The sequence below is a fragment of the Borostomias antarcticus genome (genome assembly GCF_949987555.1).
Source record: "Borostomias antarcticus genome assembly, chromosome: 2".
Lineage (NCBI taxonomy): Eukaryota > Metazoa > Chordata > Actinopteri > Stomiiformes > Stomiidae > Borostomias > Borostomias antarcticus.
Window position 1 is genome coordinate 31,315,325 of NC_140235.1, and position 13,122 is coordinate 31,328,446.

At 52.7% G+C, this 13,122-nt stretch overlaps 1 protein-coding gene across 1 annotated transcript; it reads left to right on the forward strand.

The window, feature by feature from the left end:
- Positions 1–134: 134 nt before the first annotated feature.
- On the forward strand, positions 135–5,696 carry rec8b (REC8 meiotic recombination protein b; the record flags this gene model as incomplete). The annotated part of the gene is made up of 18 exons (XM_084454371.1): positions 135–190; positions 387–455; positions 705–847; positions 1,483–1,558; positions 1,694–1,814; positions 2,042–2,117; positions 2,280–2,374; positions 2,743–2,821; positions 2,935–3,016; positions 3,174–3,345; positions 3,737–3,871; positions 4,010–4,085; positions 4,472–4,656; positions 4,768–4,816; positions 4,939–5,011; positions 5,097–5,210; positions 5,379–5,485; positions 5,611–5,696. The coding sequence occupies 18 exons, from the start codon at positions 135–137 to the stop codon at positions 5,694–5,696; spliced, it is 1,794 nt and encodes a 597-aa protein (XP_084310497.1).
- Positions 5,697–13,122: the final 7,426 nt, after the last annotated feature.

Here is a 13,122-nt window from a genome sequence, read left to right on the forward strand (position 1 = left end):
GCGGGAAATCTCTCAGCGGTGTTCTGTTGGTCTGAGGAGAATCTGTCAGGCTGCTAGACTGGAATAACTTGCTATCTGGTCAATAATTTCTTATATTTCTATAATACTACAACTCTATCTGTATTGGGTGGAAAATGTTTTATTATCCTACTGTTCTTCAACGCCACTCTGGATGCTTTTCCACAATCTGGTAAGTGAAGTCGTTAGCTAGCTAGCTGAAGGTAAAGTTAGCTTGCTAGCTAGTAAGATGGTTAGGTATATATATTGGCTAGTTTAGTTAAAGCTGATTATGCAGATATATTGGCTAGTAGTTGCTACCCGTCTGCTCATTTACTGAGTAAGTTAGCACCATGCTATATGTCCTTTCTTTCTATGTTGTAACTTAGGTTGGCAGCCACAAAAGGAATCAGGGTAACTCGTAGGGAGCTCCTGAGGGTGAATGTTGGACAAACCTGGTAAGTTAACACTTTTAGCTAGCTAGCTAGCTCCTTCTCTTTCTGAAAGAGAAACCTATCTTCATATAAATGACCTGATCTTGCTTCTGTGTGCGTGAAACAGCGCCCAGCTACTGCCATTACACACTGGTGTCACTGTTCCAAACAGAATCTAAAACATAGCCTAACATTACTGAGTATCTTAATTCTGATATTTCAGACTTCGGGTTGTAAATGAATTGCTAGTAACTGTGCCAAATGTGTTTTCAGCGAGGACATCATGGATTACGTCACGGTCCAAGTTCCCCCGCTCCACCCCAACCTCCCTCGGCCGAGGTTCTCGCTCTACCTGTCCTCACAGCTGCAGTATGGAGTGGTCCTGGTCTACCATCGACAGTGTGGCTATCTTCTGGGTGAGGGGGGGGGGGAGTGGTCCTGGTCTACCATCGACAGTGTGGCTTTCTTCTGGGTGAGGGGGGGGGGGAGTGGTCCTGGTCTACCATCGACAGTGTGGCTTTCTTCTGGGTGAGGGGGGGGGGTGACGTGGAGGAGAGACAGACAGCAGAAGAGGGAAAAAGACGAATGGAGAGAGGGATGTAGAGTCACAGTCAATGAGCAGAAAGACGGAAACCGTTTCACTGTGTAAGATATGCTGTCGATACACACAGTAATTCCATCAGGCTTTAATGGCAAAGGCTTCACGCATCGTTAAGGACAGTAATTGAACGAGCACTTTTTACCAGAACCTTATGGTGCATCTTCTCCAAACCGTACGAGGGGCATTGATTGACCACAACACAATGCAGTCACATTAAAACAGATTTACTCCCTTTTATCACAAAACAGATTCACTCTCTCTTATGACTGATGGCGTCTACATGGTCTGCATCTTGTCTTTAATCAAACTAGCCGTTACACAGGTCTCTGCATTTTCAAGGTCATTCACCTGTCCATTCAGAACCACAGAGAAGAGCTGTGCTGTCTAGAGACTGATAGTAACTGTGATGTCATATCCTGACCTCACGTCGACTCACTCCGCCTTTTCCAGAGGAGGTGCAGCAAACTATTGAGCGCCTTCTGCGCTCTGAGAGACACATACGCATTGACATGGCCAAGCCTGACAGGTGAGAACACACACACACACACACAGTATATTGGTTAGCAGTTTCCTTTGCTGCTCTACCCTGGGTCGTGTAGCGAGAGATTGCATTGTCATCGCTCCTTTTCTCATCCCTCAACCTCATCCCTCCATCTCCTAGGCTGGCCCTAGACGTGCCTGACTCTCTGTTCCTATTGGAGGAGGCTGAGGGCGCTCAGGACCCTTTCTTTGGGGTGATGGGCTTGGAGTATGAGCTACCCAGCCCCTATAAGATAACCCAGGTAACTTCAACACACCCAAATATGCTCTTCAAGGTAACTCTGATATTGTCCCAAGTGTAGCCAACCCTCAGACTTATAGTGCTAGTACTATTTGTAATTTCTATACAAAAGAAAGGTAACACCTAGTGTAAATGTTACTGACACAGATTAATATTGAACTTTGCCCTGCAGTACATTTCATAAAATTATAATTGGCAGTCTCTCCCACTGACTTATCTCATTCTCAGACATGGCAGCTGACTGAGACAGTGACTCCACAGCACCCCATAGTGGCCAGTCCCAGAATCACACCAGACGAGGAAGGTGTGTGACAGCCTAATATCGGGTGGTTTTTGATGTTGGAATGAGTCACTTGTGTCTGCCGCTTATAAACCCATCACATGCTCTCCATCTCTGGAATTCCCCCTCGGGGATCAATTAAATTGATCTCTATCTAATCTCCCCTCTGTTTCTCTCTGTCCTCAGGGTTCAGGTGCCCTGCAGATGCCATCACCCTGAGAGAGGAGCAGCTGGTGCTCAAGGATCCTGAGGTGAACTCTCTGGCGCTACACTGTCGACAGGTCTCAGTGGATATTGTTATGGCATCTGACTGGTGGGATCTTGGCTGCGATAAGCGGTACTTAACTGCATTAGCTCAGCAACTTCTGCCAAGGGACCTAAGGAGCCAAATAATCTTTGCTGAGCTCTGATTTTCTTTGCTGTTCCCTCCCTCCCACTCTCTCGTTTCTCTCCCTCACACACACACACACACACACACACACACACACACATCTCCCACTGTCCTCTCTCCGTCTCAAACACATGACACGTGTATCTCTTTCTCTGCCCTTCCTCTCTTTCTCCCTCCCCATCTCCCTCTTTCTCTCTCTCTCCCTCTCTCTCTCTCTATCTCCCTCTCTCTCTCTCGCTCTCTCTCTCCCTCTAACAGTATGAAGGGGCGGAGCTTCCCGAAGCCACAGCCAAAGACATTGACTTGCTGCTGGAGCAACAGGACCTCTTTCAGTCCGGTGAGAGAGGGGATGCAGGTGTACAGTAGGGCAAGTGGCCTGGTGGTGCAAAGCATTAGCCTGCAGTCAATGGATCCTAGTTTGAAAAATCTGTGTGTGTGTGTGTCTCACAGACGTGGAGGAGAGGGAGAGGGACAGAGAGGAGGAGGAGGAGAGAGCAAGGGACCAGGAGGGAGCACTGACCTCTATCGACCAGTGCGTCAAGCGGAATACCCTCTGAGCCAAAACCTCACTGCTGTGATTTACTGCTCTCTGACGGGGCTCTAAGTCAAATAAATGACTCTTTTTTTTTGCCAAATCTTCCCAAGCTCTGTTTTGAATCTTTCCCCTGCACGTGTGTTTGTGTGTCCAGGCTAAAGGAGACGGTTCTGGGGGCGGACAGGGACAGCATGCTCCTGCTGGATGAGCAGACTGGCCAGCCTGTGGAGGTGCCCCTTGAGTTCGTTCCCATGGAGATGACCCCTGGGCAGGACGCCATGCCCCCTGCCCGGGAAGACTCGGCGCACGGGGGCTCCTGTGCTGAGGTGTGTGTGTGTGTGTTGCTCCTGTGTCCCGATCGCGGCTCTTCTCTGTCCTGGCCCCACAGTGGTGGAACGAACTGCCCACTGACGTCAGGACAGCAGAGTCACTGCCCATCTTTAGTCGCAGGCTCAAAACTCACTTCTCCAAGAAGAACTACCAGGATCTTCCCTCTTAAGCACCTATTGTATTTTAGATTGCTATTCTTGCACTTTGCCTTCAGCACTAGATTATGCTTAGTCACTTGTTTTAGAAAGAAGATGCACTTGTGAGTACTGGCAAGTAGTAGTACTTGGCTTTTCCTACGTTAAATACAATTATTGTAAGTGGCTTTGGATAAAAGCGTCTGCTAAATGACTGTAATGTAATGCCTGCTTCACTGTCTCTCCATCCCAGACCCTTCAGGGCGACCCCCCTCCCAAGAGACGGGGTCGCAGGCGCCAGCTTATCTTCGCCGACTCCCACGTGCAGATATCCCAAGATGCAATGCAGGTCCAGATCGATGACCCCCTGACGGAGACTCGTCCCTCGGTAAGACCAGCCACCCAAAACACACACTGTACACACACCATTAACCATCATTGATCATCACTCATCAAATTAATTCTCTGAAGGATTGATTTATCCAATCAGTATCAATTGATCTATGAAAGTGTTCTGTGCCTTCAGTCTCAGGTTCTTCTGAAAGACCACCGTTCTCTGACCCAGGCCCTCCCCGCTGAGCTCTTTAGCGCCCCCTCTGGCTGTGAGTCTCTCCTGCCGCCACTGACTCACCAGAGTTGATAGTCATGCTGACCACACTAAGCCTCTGTCCTCTGTTGCACCATACCAAGCTTCAATGTCTTCATGATCTACATGTCTGTCAAGCCAGAGTGTCACATGACTACAAAAACAGCATTGTTTAGGGTATGATGCTAGTTAGTCATGCTATAGCCTAGCTGAGTCATGGAAACTCATAGTCATGGCTGTAGGTGAAGAGCTGGAAAGAAGAATTCCATTACTCGAGCCAGACAAAATGTCAGTAATAGCACTTGGTGAGTCAGTAAGTAGTCATTGGCCGTAGAGGTTTACTGTTATGTAAGATCCACCCGATCACATCTGTGCTCTTATTCACCTTTGACCCCTGTACAGCCCACCTCCACCCTGACCTCCTGTCGCTATGGAAACAGTGCGCCGTCCTCACCACTCTCCCCCGCTCCGGGGAGGGACTCGGGGAGGGGGAGGAGGAGGGGGGAACCGGGAGCTCCGAGCTGGACGTAGAGAGGGAGAGGAGGGAAGTAGGGAGGAAGAGCAGGAGGGAGTCCAGCGCGAGGGAGGTAAGCAAACAGCAAACAGCTCATTATATCTATCATGCCTTTTTGTGTGGAGCATCGTATCCTTAATTTGTGCGGGGTAACGGAACACACCTGCTCATCTAATCATCCCAGGTCCCTCGTGAGCTGGTGGAGTCGGGACCCGTCCACTCAGAAGCATCAGGTCAGGCATGGGCTCCTGTTATTACACACAACCGTTCTACGCGTCGGCTGTCGTCCTTTGAAGTTGATATAAGGTTGAAGCCCGACCGGCGCTAATGTCTCGTGGTCTGACTGTGTTGGCAGCTGCGTCCGAGCTGCCTCTGGACCTTTCGAGAGACGACAAGTCCCTGGACCTCATCACTCCCGGCAGCAGATGGTGAGACACAGAGAGAGAGGCAGAGGGAAAGAGCATGAAGGGTACAGGACTATTTCACTGTGTGTGAGTGTGTGTGTGTGTGTAGGTCACTCCAGGAGGAGGCCAAGGTGCCCATGGAGCCATTAGTAGAGGACATGGAGATGCATGAGAGAGAAGTAGAGACCGACAGCAGAGAGATCACTAAGGAGGACCTGCTCAGGTAAGACCTGACCCCCCCCCTCCAAACTAATCATGTCCATTACAATCAGTGTGGTGGGGGAGGGGGGCAAAAAACTCTCACTAAAAAACACCACAAATGAAACCAGACAATGAGACCAGACAGCAGAAGCGTATATCTCATCTCTTCTTCCACCCTCTTCCCCTGCAGAATGGTCTCTCCCTACCTCCAGAGGTTTGGGACGCTGGCCTTCCATGCTCTGCTGCCCCCTGAGGCAGACCGAGGCGCTGCAGCCCACATGTTCTCCAAACTGCTGGGTGAGGTTTCCTACATTTCTCTCCCCCCTGTCCTCCTCCTTCCTCCACACAGGCGTGTGTATTTAGATAGATACTGGAGTGCGCCTGTGTTTCTTGGTTCTCATCCACGTGCGCTGTTCCTCCAGAGCTGGTGTCTGCTCAGGAGCTGAGGGTGTGTCAGAACCAGTTCTACGGCCCGATCACCATCCGCCCTGGACCCCTGACGGCCTGAGGAGCAGAGCTGAACCAGAACCACTCTGAGCCTGGTTATTCCCCTCATACTATTAGAGAAACACTTCAACTAACTAGGAACATTTATTTTGGCACCTCTAAAAAGATTATGTTCTTGTCACATTAGATTATTACATGTCATATTAGATTATTACATGTCATATTAGATTATTACATGTCATATTAGATTATTACGTGTCATATTAGATTATTACCTTTTAGCTTTTTTATAACTGAAAAATGATGGCACTCAGTTTTTAAAATTTTTATAAGAACTTTATAAATATTCTAATTACTCAAGGAGTAATGTGCTGTTTGCTGACTTTTAGATTCAAAATTATACTTGTTTTATTGTCAGGTATGTATCAAACATTTGATCTATTTATGTGTTAATATATTTATTTATTTATGAACAAAATTATTATATATTATTAATTAACTAAATTATTCATTGTTCATTACAACCAAACGGAAAGGAGTGTTTTTTGTATTTTGTATATCTTTAATACCTTTAATATATTGTCACTGTGGCATGTACAGTGCCGTGGTTATAATGGTTTTGTTCCCATGTTGTTTTTAATATTTCAAATAAAATATCATATTTTACTGGATGGTTAAACCCATGAGTTTGATCGGTTCTTGTTGAGCGATCATTAAAAACAGTAAACACATTGTGATTGGTGTTTTTCCCCCAACCCCCGAATGGTAGAGTCCAGCCAGACCTCTCTCTAGTGTTGGCACAGCGTAAACCAAGTGTGGAGATAGATAGGTCTGACTATGTAGAAGTGTGGAGATAGATAGGTCTGGTTATGTAGAAGTGTAGAGATAGATAGGTCTGACTATGTAGAAGTGTGGAGATAGATAGGTCTGTCTATGTAGAAGTGTGGAGATAGATAGGTCTTACTATGTAGAAGTGTGGAGATAGATAGGTCTGGTTATGTAGAAGTGTAGAGATAGATAGGTCTGACTATGTAGAAGTGTGGAGATAGATAGGTCTGTCTATGTAGAAGTGAGGAGATAGATAGGTCTGACTATGTAGAAGTGTGGAGATAGATAGGTCTGACTATGTAGAAGTGAGGAGATAGATAGGTCTGACTATGTAGAAGTGTGAAGATAGATAGGTCTGACTATGTAGAAGTGAGGAGATAGATAGGTCTGGTTATGTAGAAGTGTGGAGATAGATAGGTCTGTCTATGTAGAAGTGTAGAGATATATAGGTCTGACTATGCAGAAGTATGGAGATATATAGGTCTGTCTGTAGAAGTGTGGAGATAGATAGGACTGTCTATGTAGAAGTGTGGAGATGGATAGGACTGTCTATGTAGAAGTGTGGAGATAGATAGGACTGGCTATGTAGAAGTGTGGAGATAGATACTGTAGGTCTGACTATGTAGAAGTGTGGAGATAGATACTGTAGGTCTGACTATATAGAAGTGTGGAGATAGATAGGACTGTATGTAGAAGTGTGGAGATAGATAGGACTGGCTATGTAGAAGTGTGGAGATATATACTGTAGGTGTTATGACTGGGTTGGATTTGAACCCAAACGCACGACACCGGAGGCAGAGAAAAATGCAAAGCCCAAAGGGCGGTTTAATAATAAATTAATAAGTCCAGCAGGCAAGGTCAAAAACGATAAACAGGCAGGGGTCAGGCGATCAGCAAACAATGTCCAATATCCGTAATCCGTAGTCAAAGTCCATATCCAGAAGGGGGGTCAGGGAATCCGTGTTTCAGTCCAGGGGTGGTGATAGCAGGCAAGCCGAGCACTGCACACTGGGTCTGGAGGGAAAGTAAAACGGAACGAGAAAAAATGGATAAGCAAAAACAGAGATACGGACAGCAATCAACAAGGTAGGCTACGCTGGCTAGGGTACTTGCCACAGGAATTCTATGGGAAGTTCTGGCGATGAGCATGGAGAAAACCAGGGTTCTTGTAGGCAGGCGATGATGATGATTGGGACCCGGTGCGCAGCACTCAGCCGTAAGCGCGTTCACTAATCACCACGATTGCCTTCACCTGTGGCGTTGGAGCGCGCGCTGTGCGCGTGCTGAGGTGCTGGGCGTCTCAGGAATACTCTCAGGAGGCGGGAATTCGGGAGACCCCGAACGCCGCGGGGTAGAGCCGGACCGACGCACGTTGCGTCGGGCCACCGGCAAGCTCGGAGGAGCGGAGGGGAATGCGCACGGTGGTGCCGCCGTAACAGGACCCCCCCCCAAGCGGGAGCCACCTGGCGACCGACCGGGGGCATCAGGATGGGCCCGGTAGAAGTCGCGGAGGAGAACAGGGGTCATGATCTGGGACCGAGGAACCCAGCTCCGTTCCTCCGGGCCATACCCCACCCAGTCGACCAGGTATAGGAACCCGCGGCCCTGGCGGCGGACCTTCAGCAGCCGCCTCACCGCCCACTGAGGGTGGCCATCCACCAGCTGCGGAGGGGGCGGCGCGGGAGCCGGTGGCACGAGGGCGCTGGTGACGACGGGCTTGACCCGAGACACATGGAAAACCGGATGGACCCGGCGAAGGGAGGCGGGGAGAACCAACCGGACAGCGGCGGGGTTGACGACCCGGTCGATGAGGTAGGGCCCGATGAACCTCGACGCCAGCTTCCTGGAGGAGACGTGGAGGGGCAGGTCAGCAGTGGAGAGGTAAACCCGTTGACCGACCTGGTACACCGGGGCCGGGACACGCCGCCGGTTGGCACCGCGGGAGGCGCGCGCCGTAGCGCGGAGCAGGGCGGACCGCACTGCGGACCAGACCCCCTGGCACCGGCGGAGATGAGCCTGGACTGACGGCACCGACGCCTCGGCCTCCTGGAGCAGGAACAGGGGAGGTTGGAACCCCAGGGAGCACTCGAAGGGTGACATGCCGGTGGACTCGCTGACCATGGCGTTCAGTGAGTACTCGACCCAGGGCAGGTCCTGACTCCAGGAGGAAGCGTGAAGGGAGGACATGCACCGGAGGGCTGACTCCAGGCTCTGGTTGGCTCTCTCCGCCTGGCCGTTGGTCTGTGGATGGTAACCAGAAGAGAGACTGACCGTGGCCCCAATCCCCGCACAGAATGCCCTCCATACCTGAGACGTGAACTGGGGTCCACGGTCAGACACCACATCCTGGGGCAGACCGTAGAGCCGAAAGACGTGCTCAGTCAGCAGCTCCGCCGTCTCCATCGAGGTGGGGAGCTTGGGTAGGGCCACGAGGCGCACAGACTTCGAAAACCGGTCCACAATGGTGAGGATGGTGGTGTTTCCCCGGGAGGGAGGGAGACCGGTCACGAAGTCCAGAGCGATGTGTGACCACGGACGACTGGGCACAGGAAGGGGTCGCAACAGGCCAGCCGGCGGCTGGTGGGATGCCTTGCTGCGGACGCAGGTGGTGCAGGCGGAGACGAACTCTCTGACGTCCGCTGCCATGGTGGGCCACCAGAACCGCCGGCGTAGGAAAGACAGCGTACGGTGGGAACCCGGGTGGCAGGCAAACCGGCTCGCATGTCCCCACTGGAGGACACGGGTCCGGACGGCAGCCGGGACGAACAGCCGGTTGGGCGGGCCAGTCCGGGGGTCGGGTTGGGTGCGCTGGGCCCTCCTGACCACTGCCTCGACGTTCATGGTGACCACCCCGATCACCCGGGAGGCGGGAAGAATAGTGTCCGGAGTGGTAAGATCCTCCCCTGCCGCATAAAGCCGAGACAGTGCGTCAGCCTTGGTGTTCTTGGACCCCGGACGGTAAGTGATGTGGAAATTAAACCGTCCGAGGTACAGGGCCCAGCGCGCCTGACGGGAGGTCAGCCGCCTGGCCGACCTGAGGTAGGTCAGGTTCTTGTGGTCCGACCAGACGGTGACGGGGTGCTCCGCGCCCTCTAGCCAGTGCCGCCACTCCTGGAAGGCCTCCACAACAGCCAGCAGCTCCCTGTTGCCGATGTCGTAGTTCTCCTCTGCAGGTGTGAAGCGGCGGGAGAAGAAGGCGCAGGGATGCATCTTCTGGTCGGCCGCTGACTGTTGTGAGAGAACCCCGCCGAGACCCGTGTCTGAAGCGTCCACCTCCACGGTGAAGGGCCTCGAGGGGTCGGGATGAAGCAGGACCGGCGCGGAGGTGAACTGCCTCTTGAGGTCGGTGAAGGCGGCACTGGCTGCAGGTGTCCAGGTATAAGGACGCAGAGAGGAGGTGAGGGCAGTGAGGGGAGCGGCCACCCGGCTGTAGTCCCGTATGAATCGCCGGTAGAAGTTGGCGAAGCCAAGGAAGGACTGCAGCTGCTTACGGGTGGTGGGTTGGCTCCACTCGACGACAGCCTGGATCTTCTTGGGATCAGGCCGAGTTTGTCCACCTTCCACAATAAGTCCCAGGAACTCCACAGAGGGAGTGTGGAAGGTGCACTTCTCGGCCTTGATGAAGAGGCGGTTCTCCAGGAGACGCTGGATGACAAGGCGGACGTGCTGGACGTGTTCCTCAGCGCTCCTGGAGAACACCAGGATGTCGTCGAGGTAGAGCACAACAAAGATATCCAGCATGTCCCGGAGGATGTCATTCATCATAGCCTGGAACACGGAGGGGGCGTTGGTGAGGCCAAACGGCATGACTAGGTATTCGTAATGGCCTCGGGGAGTTTTGAACGCGGTCTTCCACTCATCCCCCTCATGGATTCGAACCAGGTGGTAGGCGTTCCGGAGGTCCAATTTCGTGAAGATGGTGGCCTCCAGGAGGGGTTCGAAGTTGGAACTCATGAGGGGGAGAGGGTACGTGTTCCTGATGGTGATGGCGTTCAGCTCCCGGTAGTCAATGCATGGCCTGAGGTCCCCACCCTTCTTCTTCACGAAGAAGAACCCCGCCGCCACCGGGGAGAGAGTGGGTCGGATGAGGCCCTCAGCCAGACACTCAGAGATGTAGCTGTCCATAGCCGCCTTCTCAGGGAGGGAGAGGTTGTACAGGCGACTAACTGGGAGCTGGGCGCCGGGGCGGAGCTCAATGCCGCAGTCGTAGGGCCGGTGCGGGGGAAGGGTGCGGGCGCGCTCCTTGCTGAAGGCCTCTCCCAGGTCGTGGTAAACCTCTGGCACGGTGGAGAGGTCGGGGGGAGCAGGGGGCGGCCGAGACGACAGGGAGGGAGTCTGAGCAGCACGGAGGCACCGCGCGTAACAGGCCGTGCTCCAGCTCAGAATGCGGCCGGGGCCGTAGCTGACATGCGGCACATGGAGCTCCAGCCATGGTCGACCCAGAATGAGAGGAGCCCGGGGGGTCTCAAGAATGTAGAACCGGATCTCCTCCACGTGATTTCCGGAAATTGTCATGGTCAGTGGCTCGGTCCGGTGTGTGAGGGGGCCTAGGTCGTGTCCATCCAAGGCCGAGACGGTGAGAGGGGTTTCCAGGGCGGCGAGGGGGAAAGCCGCTGAGGCGGCAAGGTGCGCATCCACAAAGTTGTCATCAGCCCCAGAGTCAATGAGCGCACCGATGGTAAGCGTCTGCCCGTGCCAGGCGAGGGTAACTTCGAACCGGGCAGGGCTGACAGATGGTGGGGAATGGGTAACACGGCTCACCAGAAATCCCCTCCTGGCTGGTGAGCCTACTCTTCTTGGCAGAGTGGGACAGTTGTCCCTCAGATGGCCCTTAGCTCCACAGTAGAGACATAATCCCAGTGCCCTCCTTCGGTCCTTCTCAACAGCCGTGAGGCGAGCCCTACCCACTTGCATGGGCTCTTCGCTGGTGAGAGCAGGCATGGTCAGGGTAAGTGGAACGGTGGAGGAGTTGCCCGGAGAGCGACCAGAGGGGGCGGGATGACGCAGCGCCTTCTCACGCTTCCTCTCCTGGTTGCGTTCGTCGATTTCCATAGCGAGAAAGATGAGTTGGTTAAGGGAGGTGGGGCGGTCCCTGACCAGCGCGTCCTTGAGAGTCTCGCTCAGGCCTCGTCGGAACTCGCTGCGCAGACCGACGTCGTTCCACCCGCTACCCATAGCCAGGGTGCGGAACTCGGTAGCGTAGGCAGCCACGGAGCGGCCACCCTGCTGGATGGTGGTGAGACGGGCATTAACGTCCTGACCATCAGCCGCATGATCAAAAACTAGCCTAAACTCGGCCTCAAAAGCAGCATAGTCATCGCGGAGGTGACTGCCCGGACCCAGGGCTGCCTGGACCCACTTCAGAGCCTCCCCAGTGGTGAGTGTAGCAATGTAGCCCACCCGTGCAGCGTCAGACCAATACATGCTGGGTTGATGTTGGAAAATGTATCCACACTGCATGAGGAAGCCCCTACACTCAGAGAAGGTCCCATCATATGGCTTGGGGTTAGCTAGGTGAGGTTCACGCTGGGGCTGGGTCCACTGCTCTCCAGTGTCGGCTGGGTCCATACTGGCCAGATCTTCTGTTATGACTGGGTTGGATTTGAACCCAAACGCACGACACCGGAGGCAGAGAAAAATGCAAAGCCCAAAGGGCGGTTTAATAATAAATTAATAAGTCCAGCAGGCAAGGTCAAAAACGATAAACAGGCAGGGGTCAGGCGATCAGCAAACAATGTCCAATATCCGTAATCCGTAGTCAAAGTCCATATCCAGAAGGGGGGTCAGGGAATCCGTGTTTCAGTCCAGGGGTGGTGATAGCAGGCAAGCCGAGCACTGCACACTGGGTCTGGAGGGAAAGTAAAACGGAACGAGAAAAAATGGATAAGCAAAAACAGAGATACGGACAGCAATCAACAAGGTAGGCTACGCTGGCTAGGGTACTTGCCACAGGAATTCTATGGGAAGTTCTGGCGATGAGCATGGAGAAAACCAGGGTTCTTGTAGGCAGGCGATGATGATGATTGGGACCCGGTGCGCAGCACTCAGCCGTAAGCGCGTTCACTAATCACCACGATTGCCTTCACCTGTGGCGTTGGAGCGCGCGCTGTGCGCGTGCTGAGGTGCTGGGCGTCTCAGGAATACTCTCAGGAGGCGGGAATTCGGGAGACCCCGAACGCCGCGGGGTAGAGCCGGACCGACGCACGTTGCGTCGGGCCACCGGCAAGCTCGGAGGAGCGGAGGGGAATGCGCACGGTGGTGCCGCCGTAACAGTAGGTCTGACTATGTAGAAGTGTGGAGATAGATAGGTCTGACTATGTAGAAGTGTGGAGATAGATAGGTCTGACTATGTAGAAGTGAGGAGATAGATAGGTCTGGTTATGTAGAAGTGTGGAGATAGATAGGTCTGTCTATGTAGAAGTGTAGAGATATATAGGTCTGACTATGCAGAAGTATGGAGATATATAGGTCTGTCTATGTAGAAGTGTGGAGATAGATAGGACTGTCTATGTAGAAGTGTGGAGATAGATAGGACTGGCTATGTAGAAGTGTGGAGATAGATAGGACTGGCTATGTAGAAGTGTGGAGATAGATACTGTAGGTCTGACTATGTAGAAGTGTGGAGATAGATACTGTAGGTCTGACTATATAGAAGTGTG